General features: G+C 54.0%; 1 protein-coding gene across 2 annotated transcripts; it reads left to right on the top strand.

The window, feature by feature from the left end:
• The first annotated feature begins 302 nt into the window (after positions 1 to 302).
• USF1 (upstream transcription factor 1) lies at positions 303 to 17321 on the top strand. Of its 2 annotated transcripts, none has more exons than XM_063145841.1 (11): positions 303 to 408; positions 4613 to 4695; positions 10176 to 10225; positions 10435 to 10553; positions 11710 to 11811; positions 12781 to 12979; positions 13645 to 13732; positions 13939 to 13997; positions 15693 to 15787; positions 16505 to 16633; positions 17144 to 17321. In XM_063145841.1, exons 2-11 carry the CDS (start codon positions 4688 to 4690, stop codon positions 17228 to 17230), a joined length of 936 nt encoding a protein of 311 aa, XP_063001911.1. In that variant the 5' UTR covers positions 303 to 408; positions 4613 to 4687; the 3' UTR covers positions 17231 to 17321. The 2 variants fall into 2 exon arrangements, with proteins under 2 accessions (XP_063001911.1, XP_063001912.1); XM_063145842.1 differs by having other exon boundaries at positions 10441 to 10553.
• The last annotated feature ends 572 nt before the right edge of the window (positions 17322 to 17893 follow it).

Here is a 17893-nt window from a genome sequence, read left to right on the forward strand (position 1 = left end):
GCAAACCGGAAGTCGCGTGTTATAGTTTATATTTATATATTTTGTGTGTATTTGCATATCTTCTTACAAAAGAATCTAAAAAATGATGTGGGGTGGGTGGTTGTGGGGGTGGGTGCGCGTAACGTCAGCAGCCCCTCCTCAAGATGGCGCCGCCAAGAGCCCCCCACTTTTCCCTCCCCAAAATGGCGGCGGCCGGAAGTGTAGGCCGCTCCCCTCACGACGTCTCGGTTGAGGAAGCCGCCCGGCGGGACGAGGCGGGGCCTGCGCCGCTTGGTGGTTTCCGCCCCGTCGGGCTATATGGGCGGCGGAGGGGAGGGGGGAGGAGACGGAAGGGCAGAGGTACCCCGGCGCGCATGCGCCGATCTCCATGGCGAGGAAAGGGGGTGAAAGAGACCGAGGGGAGCCCAGGTAAAGGCGACCCCCCTCCGCGGTGGCTTCTTGGGGGGAGGGGGAGATGGGGGGAGGGGGAGAAAGCTCCGTACCTGTACGGGGGGCCAAGGTGAGAAAGATAGGGAAGGGGTTCTGGATTGGGCCTAGCTCTTTCTCTCCCCCCCCCCAGTGAGTGTGGGTTTGGCCTGGGGGGGGCAGCCCTTTCTTCTCCATCCCCCCCCCCCATAACTTCTCAAACCAGAAGCGCCTATTTCCCTGTCCTCACTGACAGAATGGGAGGGGGGCTTCTTGCCCTTCCCCCCCCCCAGCCTTACTTCCTCAAAGGATTTGGGAGGGGGCGTCTTGCCCCCCCCCCCACCCTCAATTCCCCTCAGTACTTGAGCCCCCTCCCCTCCCCCTAATATATCATTTATAAAAATTGAACACCTGCATGTACACACAGATACACACACGCACACACACGTTACTTGTATTTATTTTTTGAATACAGCTGTGCTGTAGCAGATTTATTTATTTATTTATTTATTTATTTAGAATATTTATATACCGCTCCCCATTGAACAATTTCGGAGCGGTGTACAAGATAAAATGAAAAATAAAAACAGAATGAAACAGTTAAAACAAAATTTAAAAGAAGCAGAGATAAACAGAGATTCAAGGCTGCATATTAAGGAAAGGCTTCTTGGAATAAAGATGTTTTCAGGAGGGGCCAAAAGGAGTACAAGGTTGGCACCTGCTTGACCTCCAGAGGCAGGGAGTTCCACAGGAGGGGGGCCACCATGCTGAAGGCTCTGCCCTTGGTGGGCTCCAGTCGGAGGTTGGATCTAGGTGGAACCACCAGGAGCAGGCCCTCGGATGACCTCAGTGACCGGGCAGGTGGGTAGGGGAGAAGGCGCTCTCTCAGGTATCCTGGTCCCAAGTTGTTTAGGGCTTTGTACACAAGTACAAGAACTTTAAACCTGGCCCGGTAGCGAATAGGCAGCCAGTGCAGTTCCCTCAGCAGAGGAGTTCCATGCTGGAAAGGGGAAGCTCCAGACAACTGCCGAGCTGCAGCGTTCTGCACTAGCTCCAGCTTCCGGAGCAGCTTCAAGGGCAGCCCCACATAGAGCGCGTTGCAGTAATCCAGCCTTGAGGTTACCAATGCCTGTACCACTGTGTCCAACCTATAATAACAGTAATATAGTATGTTGCCCCTTATGGATCTGTATGAGGTTTTTTTTGGGCCCTCCAGATGTTGGGGGACCCCCACCCCCATCATCCCTCACTATTGGCTATGCTGACCTAGGGCTGATGGGAGTATTTTGTTATTTCTTTATTATAGCCTTTTTATCTCCCCTTTTAGCTAAAAAGGCTCCCAAGGCGGCGAACAGAGATATTTCTTAAGACAGCCCCAGCCCCCTGCTCACAGGTTTGCAATCTAAGAAAAACCATATACAAAAAGAAGGGATTGGGCGGGGAAGGAAATGTAGGCCCTGGGTTCTTAGTCGCACAGTTCAGCAACTAAGTCCAGCTGCCGCTTCCTCTCCCTCTAATAGTCCCACACAGATCCAGGCGCGATGGAGGGATGCCCGGCTGCAACTTCTTCCTCTGACGGCCCCAGCTAAGACAGTTGGTAGCAGGAAGGAAGGTGGAGCTGCATCTGGGCATGGTGGAACATCTGGAGGACCACAAATCCCCCTCCCCGTCCCAAGTTTCATAAGCAAAAACTACCAGGTCCCTTCCTCCAAGGAGCTTACAAACTAGGGGCAACTGGTGTCCCTCTAGATGCTTTAGCCAGTGGCAAGGGATTGTGGGAATCATAGGCCATCTACCTATTTATTTGTTGTTTTTGTGTGACATTTATATCTCGCCTTTCTTCAAAGGAGCCCAAGGTGGCATACATAACCCTTCTCTCCTCCATAGTATCCTCACAACAACCCTGTGAGGCTGCGAGCTGGTGACCGGCCGAAAGTCACAACCTGGGACTTGCTCTCCCCACTACACTGCACTGGCTTGGGCTGGTGGTAGTTGTCAAGTTGCTTACCCAAGTAGGGACATGATAGCAAGAGACAAACAATGGAGGATCTGGAGCTCGGTGGTCATGCAGAAATCCCCATGTTCAGTTCAGTGAAATTGAAATGATCCAGTGAAGAGGGATGAAGTAGCAGATTATGGGAAAAGACACCCCCCTTCCTCTCTCTCTCTCTCTCTCTGCCTGAGAGCTTGGAATAGTAGCTGCCAGTCACAGTGGATAAAACTTGGCTAGATGGAGATGACTTGACCTGTAGAAGGCAGTTACAAAGTGGTTTTCCTCAGCTATGTGTTTAATCCCCCTTTATTCTGATCCTGTGTGTGTGTGTAAATGGATCCCTGCTGTACCCCATCCTCCAATACAGGGTGGGTTTTTTTCATACAATGCTGTCAGTATATGTAGTCCTTTGCGGAGTAATATAAAACAGGACAGTATAAATGTTAAAACTTTATAAATATATTGTCTTTCCGCGCTGCCCTTTCCCTTAAAGCTGCATTTCTCTCTCCTGAGGCAGCTCTGGTTGATCGCTCTGCCTTGGGTGCTTGCTTCAGTGTCATTATTTTACCGAGCAGAATTACATCTAACCATTTTAAAAAGACCAGGACAGGTTCTTGTCCCAAAGACATTACAATCGAAACCGTGGCGCTGTCTCTGTGTGGGTGGCAGCAGTAATAAGAGGTGAATTGTCTCTGTGGCTTATTCCACATCCCTTACTCCATTCCCCACTCCACCTCCATCCCTTGTGTGGGATGAGTGGGATGGTTTTGAAGGATGGTTTTGGTAGAAATGCATTTCTATAATGTACCTCTCTCTCATACATTCAACCAATTGTACGGTATAATTAATTTCCAATATTGATGTATGTCTATAGAGAGAGAGCTAGCAATGCATGTAGCACTTTGTTACACAGTGCAGAAGGATAGGTCCAGATCTGTGCTGCACAGGCTTAATGTCTGCATGTTGGAGGAGGGCGACGGAAGCACAGAGAGAAGGAGAGAAAGTGCAACTAGGCATAATAAGAGCCGAAGGTGTCACGTCTTCATGGTTTTCCCTTTCCTGTAGCTTACTTTCCTCCTCTCCCTATGGGCAGGGGAATTACGGGTGCAACATTGCAGCCTGGGAGTGCTTCTTGATCCACTTCTGTTTTCGGGTAGGCATGTGGTAATTGTGGCTAGAACTGCTTTTTGCCTGTGGACTAACTAGGACCTCACTTAGAGAAAGCTGATTTTATCACCATTATGCATGCTCTAGCTACTTCCAGGTTAGACTAATATGCACTGCAAGGGGCTGCCCTTGGAAAAGTCTGGAAACTGCATTTGTTACAAAATACAGGGAGTCCGGTTGTTAGCTTCCACAGGCTCCTGATCTTTTTCCGGGCTCAGTACAAGGGTCCATCTAGTCCAGCACTCTGTTCACACAGCTGTTGACCTGGAACCCACAAGCAGGACCTGGGTGCAACAGCACCCTCCGACCCATAATTCCCAGCAAGCAGTGTATATAGACGTACTGCCTATATACTTACCTTTCAAAGCCCTACATTCTTTGGGGCTGGTATACTTGAAGGACAGTCTCCTCACCTGTGCACCTCCTTGCACAGCTCTGCCCTGTGAATCATGGAGAATAACGATAAGACATTCTCACCAGTGGTTCCCAGACTGGAGTTTGGGCAGATTGCCTTACCACTTTATTTGGGTGTCTTGTGGTGGAAAATCAAAGCACGTGCATCCAGGGGTGCATTTTATGGAAATTCTTCTTAACTTTGACTGCTCCGGTTTGTTAATCTCGGATTTTGGTGTCGATAATCACTTTTATTTTGTGTTTTTATTGTTTGATACTTGAATGTTGAGCTATCTGGATGTCCCAGAGGGATGGAAAGTGCAGTGTAGTTTTTATATAGACATATGAGAGTTTTTGATCGAAATTGGAATCTGTGAGCACGGGAGCATGGGGGCAATGGGAAGAAGGCAAACCCCTTAGTTTTGGAAACAGTGTTTTCAGATGCAAGGCCGTGAGACTTGTCAGGCGTACTTAAAATTTGTTCTGGTATTGCTTGGGAGTTTTGTTGTACTGATTTTATCCTCTGTTTCTGGAGATCTTGTGGTTTATAGTTGTATTTTAATGTTGTAAGCTGCCCAGAGGACTTTATTACTGGATGTCGTATAAATATTGTTGGCATATAAATAAGCACGAATTTATGTCTTTCCTTCTCAGGGTTTGGACGAAACAGCTCTGAAGAAGCAGGAAAAAGGCAGGCTCTGAGCTTCTGATGCATAACAGAGCAAAGAAATGAAGGGGTGAGAACATGCCTTTGAATGCCAGCAGTTGTTGGGGGCAACAGTGGGGAAAGGGCTTTCCAATGGGGCATCTGGTTTGAACACTCTGGGGCCAGGATGCTGGGCCAGTGAGTCCATTGGTCTCATCCAGCTTTCGGGCTCTTATGAGTCAGAGAAAGAGCAAGTGGTTAGAGCAGGACCGTTTGGATTGAAATGGTTGGCATTAAACCCCCACCACCACCACACATTGTTTTACTCTGTACAGCACCATGTACATTGATGGCGCTATATAAATAAATAATAATAATAACACACCCAGCAAAATTGGAATAAGGAGTTGGAAGGGATCTTTGAGGTCATCGACTAGATGACCATTCCCCTGTTCTGTACAGCACATATGATCCAGGATGCAGCTACAGCATCCTTACAAATAGCCCCCCAACCTCTACTAAAGCCATGGGCACGAGGGGTGCTTCCCTGCTTTTTTGCCCCTCCGTCCCCTCCCCACAGAGGGGCTCACGAATAACGCAGATGTGGCTCAGGTTTAGGGAATCTTCCCTCTGAAAACTGCATGCGGTGTGGCCCCTCGCCCTCCCTCACAAGCCCGACTGGCTGGCTGCGTCCCCTCCCCGCTGGTGTTGACACCCAAACCACGCGGCTGTGCCCAGGTCCTGCCTCTGTGCCACACTGATTGGCTGGGCAAGACTGTCTATCATCCCGCCGGCAGAGGGGCTGCCCTGCCTATTTGGCATAGAGAAAATTAATTGCTATTAAAGTTTGAGTTTTGAGCTTCTTCCAGCTGTCAAAATATTCTCCGTGTCTACATTGTTCAAGCTTCAGTTTAAAACAAAAATGAGCCGCGTTGGTCTGGTAGATCTCGAGTAATAAGCATTGCACTTACCCTCTTCTTATATCACTAACCTCCACTGAGGGAGAGTCCCCTACTTCCTGAGGAAGTGCCTGTTCCACCAACAAACAGCTCTTAGTGTTAGGGAGTTTCCTCTCATGTTTAAGGCAAAATCTGCTTCCTTTCTATTCCCACCCATTACTCCGTTCTCTATTGTTGGGATCTTTTGGCAAATCGTCACCTGTGACGACTGATGAAATTCAGTTACTGATAATGCAAATAAACTAATACAGCCCCAGAGAAATCTTTGTTATTCAACGTCGTTACTGAATATTGGTGGGCCCCAGTATTGGCATCACCGTTTAATATATCAGTGGTTTAGCAAAAGTTCCAACTGCATGATCTCCATATGTAAAAAGGGTGGAGAGAAAATCCAGCAATTCTAGGCCTAATACTGAAAGAGTCTATGTTAGACATCCTCTAATTAAATAATAATATCCTGGCACATGAGCAAGCAGGCTTTGAAGCTGCAAGAATGCGTGAAGGTGGATTCCTGCATTGAGCAGGGGGTTGGACTCGATGGCCTTGTAGGTCCCTTCCAACTCTGCTGTTTTATGATTCTATGAAGATCTGAAATTGATCCCTGCTTCCATTTGTCCTACATTATACAACAGGTACAGTAAATCGTACCCAAACTCTGTATGTAGCCTTTATTGATCATATTCAATCATACTATACCAAGAGCGGGGGAAACTTTGAGGAGTTGCCGATAGATGAACATCTCTTTGAAACCTAGCAGGCTGCAGGTTGGGAACTGCAGACTAACAGGAACAAGGGTATAACTGTCCCTGAAGGTGGAGGCGAGTCAAGGCACGAACCTGCTCCTCCTATCAGGGAATACTTCCTGCTGGAGCAGGAGAGGCGGGTGGGCTGGCTAGGGGCTCGCTGCTGCCAGGAGGTGCTGGGACATGTTGTCCGGCGGCAGCCCCACCTGGGCTCCTCACCAGCCCTTCCTGGGGTTTAGGGAAAAGGGGTCTCTGGAAATGCCCCAGAGATGGATGAAATGAGGTGGGGAGTTACTTCTGGCCCTTATAGTATAGGACAGCCTTCCCCAACCAGGCGCCTTCCAGATGAGGATGATGCGAGTTGTAGTCCAACACATCTGAAGGGTGCCTGGTTGGGAAGGCTGGAACCAGGACATTATTATTATTATTATTTATTTATATAGCAGAGCCCAAATGTCCACCTCATCCAGTATCCTGTCTAACTACCGTCCCCCGGCCAGACACTCCTGGGAAGGTCACAAGCAGTGCGTGAAGTCCAAAAAAGCTCCTCCCCCGCCCCCAATCCAGCATTGTATCTTTCAAGTAGACTTCCTCTGTCCATGGAGGTTAGGTAACAGCCCCCCAAGGACTCCTCCGCTAATTTGTCTACCCCCCTCCCTTTTAAAGCCATGGAGGCCAGAGACCCCCTTCACATCTTCTAGTCGTGAGTTCTGTCTGCTCAGTATGCTTGTAAGACAATGTCCTCTTTTTGTTCTCATCTCTATGGAATCTACTGCCCATTCTAGTATTATGGGATAGGGAGAAAAAGCTTTCTCTTCTCCCCCCCAAGTGCATCGTATTTACCCCAATTCAGGCCATTTCTGGGGCTTCCCAGGGCAACGCAAGCTTCCCTCTGCAGCGGCCAGAACTGAACCCAAGCGAAAACGAGGCCGGTTTTAACAGGGGCTTTCCAATCGCTGCGCTCGGTGGGAGGGAAAGGATTGGGACCGTGAGGCGGCCCTCCTTCCAGTGCCAGCAGGCTTCACTATGAGAAAAGCCTTTCGCTGGTCTTCGTCCGTAACTCCTTTGGGAGGGGGAGGAAATCAATCCCCCCCTCAAATCGTAGTTCTCTCCTTCCACATACACCAAATGTTTGAAACCAGTGTCTTACAACCTGTAGGCCTTCTGTTATTTTCAGATCTAGTATTATGGGATAGGGAGGTTAGGTAATAGCCCCTCAAAGACTCCTCCTTGAATTTGTCTAATCCCACCCCCCTTTAAAGCCATGGAGGCCGGAGGCCACCTCCACCTCTTCTAGTCGTGAGTTCTGTCCACAAGGAAACCTTTCCTCTCCCTTCAGCTGTCGTTCTGAGATGCGGCAGGGCTTGATCACTTCAGGAGGGGCCCATTTCCCTGCAAGTTCCATCCAATTCTGCCGGGGGGAAATTTAAAACGTTGCTTCCGGTTCCCTTAGATCACCACGAACAAACAGAAACAGCCCCAAATATGCAGCCCCCTCCCCCATAGGCCTATTTTTCTGATGCTCAGCAGGCAGAATCCCCTCCTAAGGGGCTGCTGTGCCTGTTAGTTTCACCCACTTCTGATGAGCAGGAGAACATGATGGCTGTTTATTTCCCATGATAGTCAATGGGAAGCCCGGAGCCTTGGAATTCCGAATCTCTGCTTGGGTTAGGTGCCCAAGTCAAAGCGGACGGCCTCTGAAATCGGTTCGAGCAGAATTGGGCTGCTGCTTTCCACCGAGCCAAATTGAGGTCTGAGTCGAATCTGGAGGTTGGTGCACCCCCTATACCCCCTTTCTCTCTATCATGATAATTCTGTGAAATTCTATTGCCTCCCCCCCAAAAGTGCTCCTGCCAGAAGTAGGGCGAAGCATGGATCCGAACAGCAGTAATCCGAACAGCTCCCCCCCCCCCCCCCGGTGTTTCACTCTGTGTGTGTTTTCAGTCTTTTTGAGCTGAAAAAAACACAGCCTTGACCATTCCTTGGCCTTCCAATTGTGCTCCCAGAAACGCAGAATCATGTGACCTGTACGATTTGATTAAGTTAGCAAAAATGGCAAAATTGTGCCATCTTGGTTTGTTGATCGTGGGAGGAGCTAAGGTTCCAACCTCCTCTCCCCCACCCCCAAATGGTTTCAGCTTCCTTTTAGGCTTTTGAGACTTCCGGAGGGTTGTCATGCAAAGAGGACTGGAAACTTGTTTTTCAGTCCTCTTTGGTGACTCGGGAAGCTGAATTCTGCACTTTTCCGTGCTCCCATAGAATCTTGCCCAAATCATAGCTGTTGCAATGGGCGACAGGATGCCAGAAAGACCGTGGCCGTTTCTACACTTGCCTGCTTTCCTCGGGATCGTACTGGGATCATCCCTGTGCATGCAAATGACACACAGGGGATCCCGGAAGCAGGCAGGGAGGATCCCTCCATTTTCCTGGGATAACCCTTAGGTGTAGAAAGGGCCCACGTCTCTGCCGCTGCCGCCCTCCGGCACGCAGGCAGAAGGCAGCATTTAATTTACATCTCCAACGTGGGACCCAGATTTAATTTATAGTGCTTTCTTTTTGTGTGTCTGCTTCCGTTGCTTGCTGCCTTGGGCAGCCTAGCCGGGACTCTCAGGCCCGCTACTAATGTGCAAATGCTAATGAGCAGCCTGATTTTACTGTGTCAGTCTGCAGCAAAGGAACAAAGGACTGGGAGACGACAATGGCCGACAACTGCTGTGACCTGCTGTAGGTCAGGTTGCAGCACACTCATGAAAGACCATTGTTTTAGGACGTGCTCTCAGTTTGCTTAGGCTGGTGCACCCTAGACACTGCCCCCAAATCCTCTGCAACATTTTAGAAGTTCGTGGGAAGGCAGCTTGAGGTGGAGAGGGGCGTAGCTCAGTGGGGGAGAGGCTGCTTTTGCCTGCAGAAGGTCCCGGGTTCAATCCATGGGGCCTCCAGGCAGGGCCAGGAAGGAACCTGCCTGCACCTCTCAAAAGCGGAGCAGGGTGGGCCGAGCACCGGATTTTGCGTGCCGAAGCCCCTCCAGAAAGGGCCAGAGAGCGGTCGGTCGATTGGGATGGAACTCCGGAGGGGCGCTGGCAGTGAGCGTAAGCAGTGCTGACCTGGGCAGGCCGGTGGCCCAGCTCAGGGGAAGAGGCGGCTCCCAGCGTCCCCTGGGGTAGGACGTTTGCAGACCCCTCTCCCAAGGCACGGCGCCTGAAACGCTTTGCCTTCTGCTCGCTCTCGTCTCTCCTGGTTCCAGTCCTTTTTAACTCCGTTTGTTTTAATTCTTGCCGCTTGCTCTGGGACCATTCGATGGAGGGCAGAACGAAGTTTTCTTATAAATAAATGCAGATGGAAACGCAGCGCTTCTTTTGTTCTTAAGGTGGCTTTTTGGAGAGAGCAGCTTTTCTCACCCCGATAACGTTGCAGCTCAACATAACATGCATCACTTTAAAAGGTTTATAGCCAGGATTGAGGTTCAAGACAGCTGGCCTAAAAACGAGAACAACAACTGGAATTTAGAAACATCAATCCTAAAAGTAGCCTAGAAATATTGCTCTTAAAAAAAAACCCCAGGAGCATTATGATGGTGAAAATCCTCCGAACCATAACTAAAATCTTCCCAATACTTTGGGGAGAGGAACGCTCCTCTTAGTGCCTAAAATATAGGAAAGAAGGTGCCCAGGTGAACCCATTTGGGGAGGGTGTCCGCTCTCTGGGTGCCACAGTGGGCAAGGGCTTCATCTCAGGTGCCCCACCCACCTGGCCTCTGGAGCAGGGCTCCAGCGGAGGAGGACTCTGTGAAAGCCCGGCTGCCTTCAGGAGAGAAAGGCGTCTTGTAGAAAGAGTGGATTGGTCCACCTGCTCCTTTTTTCTCTTGGCAGACAGCAGAAAGTGGCGGAGACAGAAGAGGGCACCGTGCAAATCCAGGAAGGTGAGCCGGCCCCCGGTCCCTCTCACTCTGGTGGACAGCCCTGGTTTCCTTTGCCAATCGCCCCCCTGGGGAAGCCCCCTTCAGTCCCTCTGGAGCGGTGCTCCGGGTGGGAAACGCCTCTGCAGCACTGAAGGAGCGAGGGGCGCCCTGTCCTGTCCCGTCCCCCCGCCCGGCTCCTCTTTCGGCATCCCTTTTCTTCTTTCCTTAAGGTGCAGTGGCGACAGGCGAAGATCCCACCAGCGTCGCCATTGCTAGCATCCAGTCGGCCGCCACCTTCCCCGACCCCAACATCAAATACGTCTTCCGGACAGAGAATGGGGGAGCTCAGGTGAGACGCTGGTGGCTCCCTCTGCTGGTGGCCTGGTGGCCTTCCGCTTGTGGGTGGGTGTAGGGCTTAGCAGTGTGTACCCTTTGGCTTGGCCCTCTGCCCCAAAAGGGTCTTTCCCCCCTGTCATTTCTGTGGGAGATAGGAAACAGGGATGGGTTTGTGCCCTCTGGAGCAGGAGTGGGCAGAAGGCAGAGCTGGATCTCCCGAGGGATAGAATCATAGAATAGCAGAGTTGGAAGGGGCCTACAAGGCCATCGAGTCCAACCCCCTGCTCAAGGCAGGAACCCACCCTAAAGCATCCCTGGCAGATGGTTGTCCAGCTGCCTCTTGAAGGCCTCTAGAGTGGCATTCAAGATCTCTGAGTGATCTGCAGCAAGAGTGCCTGACTGCACATTGGCTAGCAGTTGCACAAACTAAAAACAGTCTCACACACACACACACACACACACACACACACACCAAATTAGAAGGAAAACAATGCTTTTGGGGGAGACCAGGGGTGGATTTTTGTGAGGAATCACTCATCAGCTCGGTCCTCACACTGGTCACGAATTCCTGGGCTGAGCAGGAGGCTCAGAGGCCTCCTGGGCCCTCACGTACGTCCACTGTTTTGCACCTGGGCTCTGACTGGTGGGCCTCAGGTAGCCCCCGCAAGCCTGCCGTCTTCCCACCCCTGCTCTAGAGGGACGTCTGGTGTGTCTAAAGAATAGGGGGTGGGCACTTGCCTTGAGATGCACCGCCTCGTGTGCCCTGTGCAAGCTGGGTTTCCGGCGCTTTTATTGGCCTTCATGGGCATCAGCTGCCCCTTGTGTGAAGTTTCCAGGGGGGTCCAGGAACTTCTTCCCACTGAAGAGGCAAGGAGGAAAGGGTTCCTTGGCTGGGGGCTGCCTGGGGCCGTTTCCAGAGCATCTCTGAGGTCTCAATTCCTGTCTCTTACCTGCTTCTACCCAACTCATCGTTCAAGGGAAGCAGGATGGGAGGGGCGTTCCTTCTCCCCGCCCCTTTTATCCTCCCAATGACTCTGTGAGGGAAGTGAGGCCAACAGGCAGAGGCTGGGTCAGGCCCAGGCGGCGAGTGTCATAGCGGAGCAGGGAACTGAACCGGAGTCGCTCTGTCTCCAACACTCTGCACGGGCTCTCTTTGGTCTTTCCTTCAGCTGATGTACCGGGTGATCCAGGTGGCGGAGGGCCAGCTGGACGGCCAGACGGAGGGCGCCGGGGCCATCAGCGGCTATCCTGCGACACAGTCCATGACGCAGGTAAGTTCTGCCCAGCAGAGACGTCGTCGTCGCCGTGCCGGCTGGAGCTGTCCTTGGCTGAAACGTTGGCACTTGCGCTGCACACGGATCGGCGCAGGTTCGTAGCTGATGAAATAAGGCTTGCAGGCAGGTGCCGGGCGGCCTGTGCCCTCGTCCAGCCAATTCCACAACTTGGCTCAGCTGTGCACCGTTGCACGAAGCTAGTTAATTGGCACCATTCAGCTTCTGCCACCCAGTGGGAAGGGACGAAGCGTCAGCCAGCTCCTGGAAGCCCCGCTCAGGCCCTTCTGCCCCCCTCCGGCGTTTGCTTCTCCACATAAGGGCAAAACCCGGGCTGGGCCTCGTCGGAGGCTTGGGGCAGCTGCACCGTGGAGCCCCTGGATGCCAGCGAGAGCTTTGCTGTCCTCCAGCACAGCTGATCTTGCATTTGTGAGGGTCAAGGGGGAGAGAAGCTTCACATGTTGAGCCTAAATGTCCCCCCACCCTGCAGTCTTCCAGACTGCCCCAAGCCCTGTTTTGCATTCACGTCTTGAGGCTCCAGGACGAGCGGAGCACCTGTGTCCCGCCCCCCAGACTCTGCCAGATGAATGACTGTTGGGGGCAGCCGGACAGGCCACGGATGACAAGAGCCTCTTGAGAGGAGGTGCTCTCTCCGCCTGTGACTGAGATGGGGGCCTGTCTCGAAAGACAGCGGGAAGGGCCCCTGCTTTGCAGGCAGAAGGGCATCTCCACATAGGGCTGGAAATAATCCTGCCTGAAACCTTAGAGCATTGCTGCTGCCTCTCCGTGTCGGCAATACTGGGCTAGATGGACCAAGGCTCTGACTCCGTCTAAGGCAGCATCTGGCGTTCTTACGTGCCCGAGGCTAAGCGTGTGGGCATTACTCGGGGTGGGGGGATGCAGCAGGGCAAGTCTATGTCCTTATGCGGGCGCCTGACCCGGTTCTCTCTCCCTCCTCTCTCCCCTCAGGCTGTCATCCAGGGCGCGTTCACCAGCGAAGATGCCGTCGAGACGGAAGCCACCGCCACCGAGACCCACTACACGTACTACCCTGCTACCGCGGTGGCCGACACCAGCACGTCTGCTGGGGCAGGGACCACCGCCACAGCCGTGGTGACGACCCAGAACTCCGACGCCCTCTTGGGGCAGGCCACGCCCACTGGCACAGGTCAGCAACGTTACTGGCCATGGCGAGGGGAGGGGGCTTCCCTCCGCTCTGGATTCAAGGCCGCCACCCCCTCCTTAGTGGCTTGCTGGCAAGTCTAAATGGATTTGAGTGAGTGGGGAGGGGGGGGTGTGTCGCGTGCCATGGCGGGGCAGTTTCTGCTATTGGGATTACGCAAAGACGTAGTGACGGCCACCAATTCAGATGGCTTGAAAAGGGGGTTGGATAAATTCCAGGCGGAAAAGGCTGTCAGGGGCTACTAGCCCTGATGGCTATGCGCTACCTCCCGTATCCAAGGCTGTGTTTGTGGGTTTCCTGCGGGCCCTGTGTGAGCAGAGTGCTGGGCTAGATGGACCCTCGGCCTGATCCCGCATGAGGGCCCTCCTGATGTTCACATGAATCAAACGGACGTCACTTCCACTCTTTGCCTTTATCGTGGCTTGGCAGAGTCAGGCGCTGAGGCGGCAGGGTCCCAAGGGGCCGCGCAGAGTGCTGGAGACGGGGGTTCTCCTTCCTGCCTGTCTCAGATCACGGTGCTGTGCAGTCACCTCCCCACAGGCCAGCTCCGGCTCTCTGTCGCTCAGCAAGCCTCATCCAAGTCCTATAGGAATGTGCTCCCCCACCCCCACCCGCATCTTCAACCCTCTCTCTCGTTTTGCATCATGCAGGGCAATTCTTTGTCATGATGTCGCCGCAGGAGGTTCTGCAAAGTGGGACGCAGCGCTCCATTGCGCCCAGGACTCACCCCTACTCCCCGTGAGTGCTCCTCCGCCCCGGCATGCACGCATGTGAGCGGTTGGTGCCTGTGAGCTCCTGTTCTGAGGGGGGCCGGCCTCCGCGAACGCGTGCTGGTCTTCCCAGCCCAGAAGCTGGGCTTCCGGGGCTCCCCTCCTGCCTCTTGAGACCCGTGAATGGGAAGCCGCACGCGAGCACGGGGCTCTCTGTGTTTTCACCCTCCCCAGGAAGTCTGAGGCGCCACGAACGACTCGGGACGAGAAGCGCCGGGCGCAGCACAACGAAGGTGAGGGGAGGCGCTGGGCCCTGCCAGCTGGCGCTCCCTTGAACGGAGCAAAGCTCTCCAGCGGGCTTTGCTCAAAGGGGCGGTGGTCTGGCTTGCAAGCAGCCCCCGCGTCCTGCAAGGGGACCCCTCCCACATGTCGCACAAAGGCCGGATGTCCTTGAGGAGTTGGTCACCTGACACCCTCTTGGAATGGCACGTTCTCACACCCGAGACACAAACTCCTGTTTGGATCCTTAGCAGAAGGACTCCCGTTAAGATAAACGGACACAAGAAACAAGGTTTAAAATTTGCACATGAAAATAAGCAATTTATTCCTGGGGGGTTTAGGGGGACAAGGGCTACCTCTAGTTCTGTCTTTGGAAGGCCTCAGGGAAGCCAGCGCCCAGGGCCAGCCTCAAAAAGTATTCATTTTATTGTGTTTTTATTTCTGCTCCTCAACCACAAAAAGGCTCCCGGAGTGATTTACAATCAATCAGCGAAGAAGACCGTCCCTGCCCTCAGGCTCACAGTCTAAAAAAGACATGGCACACAAGGAAAAGGCGGTGGGGAGGGAAGAGGGGGGAAAGAGAGAGAGAGAAAATTAAGTAGACTCTCAGCAGGGGTGGTGGGATGGCCCTGCTCCTCGCTCCCCAACTCCTGAAAGAGGGTCAGTCCTAATAGAGTTGGCCCTGACCCTCCCTCTCCCTGCTCCCCTCTCCCTCACTCCTTCCCCACAGGAGTAGGGGCGTGGGCACCTGCCAAGGCTGAGCCTCCTATGAAACATCCCATTTTTCATTCCTTGGTCCATCTTTGTGCTCCAGACTCCCTTAGGTCTCTAATATTGTTGCTCCCCCACTTAATTTTTCAACGATCCCTGCGTGTTCATTGGAAAGGAATGAGGATTCCCCTGTCAAGACATTTTAAGGGTACAGAGATGTTATCCCAAACACGAAGATGAGGAGAGGCTGAAAGAACCGGGCATGTTTAGCCTGGAGAAGACTGAGGGGAGACATGATAGCACTCTTGAAATACTTAAAAGGTTGTCACACAGACGAGGGCCAGGATCTCTTCTCCATCATCCCAGAGCGCAGGACACGGAATAACGGGCTCAAGTGACAGGAAGCCAGATTCCGGCTGGACATCAGGAAAACCTTCCTGACTGTTAGAGCAGTACAACAATGGAACCCATGACCTAGGGAGGCTGTGGGCTGTCCCACAATGGAGGTCTTCAAGAGGCAGCTGGACAGCCATCTGTCAGGGATGCGTTAGGGTGGATTCCTGCATTGAGCAGGGGGTTGGACTAGATGGCCTTATAGGACCCCTTCCAACTGTATCAATGAAGATATTTTAATCTCTTTAAGCGTGCAGTATTATACATGTCTACTCAGAAGTAAGTTCCATTGAATTCAGCTTGGTTTATCTCCAGGTAAGTGGGCATAGGGCTGCAGCCTGTGTGTGTGTGTGTTTATTATAGGTGCTAAAACGTTTCCAACCCTGGTTGAAAATCTATAAAAGTTAGTGATACCTTAAAGCAGGTGGGCCCGTGTTCTAGTGCTGATGGAAGTCGTTACCTTGAAGAGCTCCAGCAGCTGCGATTGGGGCCCCTGTTGCCTCTCTGAGGACAGCAGGAGGCGGTGGGTGGCAGCGGCCCACGTCCGGGGGGCTCTGCTTGGGCCGCAGGGCGTCACGGCGTCGGGACCTGTCCTTGTTTTGCAGTGGAGCGTCGGCGGAGGGACAAGATCAACAATTGGATCGTGCAACTCTCCAAGATCATTCCGGACTGTTCGATGGAGAACACCAAGTCTGGGCAGGTAAAGAGTCTCAAGGGGGCGTGGCAGCCTCCCACCCGGGCCTGTTCCAGGCTTGAGAGGGGCCCTGGCGGGGTGGTGGCTGGTGACCACTGTAGGCTTACCCGGCCTGCTCTTTCCCAGAATGCCTTGGAGTGGCTTCCGCCAGGTAAGGGCCCAGAGAATGCCTCCCAAATGTCCCTGGGAGCAAATCCTGGAATGGAAATCTTTTCCCCGGAACTCCCTTGTGCACACCAAGGAAATGGAGTTGGGGCGGGGGGCTGTTTTTACGCTGTCTCTGGTTTGGGAGGTGCCCCCGTGAGCGCGTCTGTTGTGTGACGGAGTAGTCCTTTTGCGACCCTACGGGGGAAGGCTTCTCCCAAAGCTTGGCTCTGGGCGTCCCCGAGTTTTCTGTGGCTGCTGCTGCTGCTACATCGTCAGCTGCTTTAGGAATCTTTGTGCCCCTGGAAATGGTCGTCGGTGGTGTTCTTGCACAGAGCTCTTTTAACTTGTTTCAGGGCATGGCAGAAGACGTGCTGTCTTGACCACTTCCCAGCCACGAGGAGGGCCCAGCGGTGTAGAACACCCACCCCCGGGGAGAGGGGGGGCCCCATGCATTGATGGGGGGTGGGGGAGAAGGGGACGGGAGGAGCTGGCGATTCCCCTGGGAGGTGGGCATCACCCTGTCTCCGAGGGAGGCCTCCTCCCTGATCCCCGGCTCAGATCCTCCTTCCTCTGCAGAGTAAAGGAGGGATCCTGTCCAAAGCTTGCGACTACATCCAAGAGCTGAGGCAGAGCAACATCCGTCTCTCCGACGAGCTGCAAGGCCTCGATCAGCTGCAGATCGACAACGAGGTCTTGCGGCAGCAGGTAAGGCCGGGGAGGGGGCCCAAGGCCTGGGATTGGGGCCCTTCAGGGACAGCCTCCTAGGGGAGGCGACGGAGATGGAATAGGCCGCTGGGGTTCTTCTGCCTTCAGAGGCTTCTGTCCCCAGTGAGAGAATCCCACGGCGCTTCCCCGGTTGCAGTTCTGCAGGCTGGGAAACAGCTGCTTGCCCTGAGCCAGCCCAGCTGTGTGTGCCCTCCCCCTCCCCCGGGCAACTCCTCTAGGGCGAGTGTGGTGCCTTGAGACCCGCGGGCCAGTTTGAGATCTAGGGCTGCCGACGCGCAAGGATCTGGTCTTAATGGCCACACAAGTTTGAGAAGTAACAGATTTTGCCGCCTCTTCCAGAGCAAACTGGAAGGGGGAGAAGAGGAGGGGGAGAAGAGGAGCCCCCGGCAGGTGTGGGAGCCCCGGCAGGCCTGGCTGGGGCTCCTCGTAGAGCCCGGGGCTCCTCTCCCGCCCCTCTCGGCCTGCAGCACTTCTCTCCTCGCTCCGCAGGCCGAAGACCTGAAGAACAAGAACCTGATCCTGCGAGCGCAGCTGCGCCAGCACGGGGTGGAGGTCATCATCAAGGACACCCACTGACCGCCCGCAGCTCGGGAGGGCCCCGCTCCGGCCGTCGGCCCGGCAGAAGTCGGGGGTCCCCTGCCCCACCGGTGCGTCCACGGCAGGCTCCGCCTTCGTTGTACAGAACCAGAAAGCGGCGCCGGGGTGGGGGCGGGGGTGTCTGGGGCCGGGGGCTCCGCTCAGGACACGTGCCTCTGCCCAGCACTCGCCGCCGGTCCCTCCGAGCCGGATGCTGCGCCTCCACGGAGTGCTCCTCGTTCGTATAACCCTGACCGGTTCCCAGGTTGCGTCCTTTCTTCTCTCCGGGCCTTCCCCCCCAGCCCCCGGCCCCTGCTCAGCAGCCCCACACACATGCGCCTTCGACATGCGACCCGGCGCCTCTGCGCATGCATGCAATAGCACATAGACACGTTGCACGACCCTCGCGTCCCTTCTGGCTGCGTCTCCCGAAAGCCCTGCCCTCTGCCCAGGCCCTGGGCTCCTGGTAAATGGTAGAGCCGAGCTCTGTCTAGCCCGCGCCTAGTGGCTTCCCTTCCCTTTCCCTCCCCCTCCCCTCACTCCACCTGCCCGTTTGTGGTCCTCCGGCCTGACTTTCTCCTCTCCCCTCCGGCGCACAGCGGTTTGCACCCGGGCCCTGCTTCTTAGTTTCCGCCGCCCTCCGGTGAAGGCCGAGCGGCCGTG

This window comes from Elgaria multicarinata, chromosome 21, assembly GCF_023053635.1.
Source record: "Elgaria multicarinata webbii isolate HBS135686 ecotype San Diego chromosome 21, rElgMul1.1.pri, whole genome shotgun sequence".
Lineage (NCBI taxonomy): Eukaryota > Metazoa > Chordata > Lepidosauria > Squamata > Anguidae > Elgaria > Elgaria multicarinata.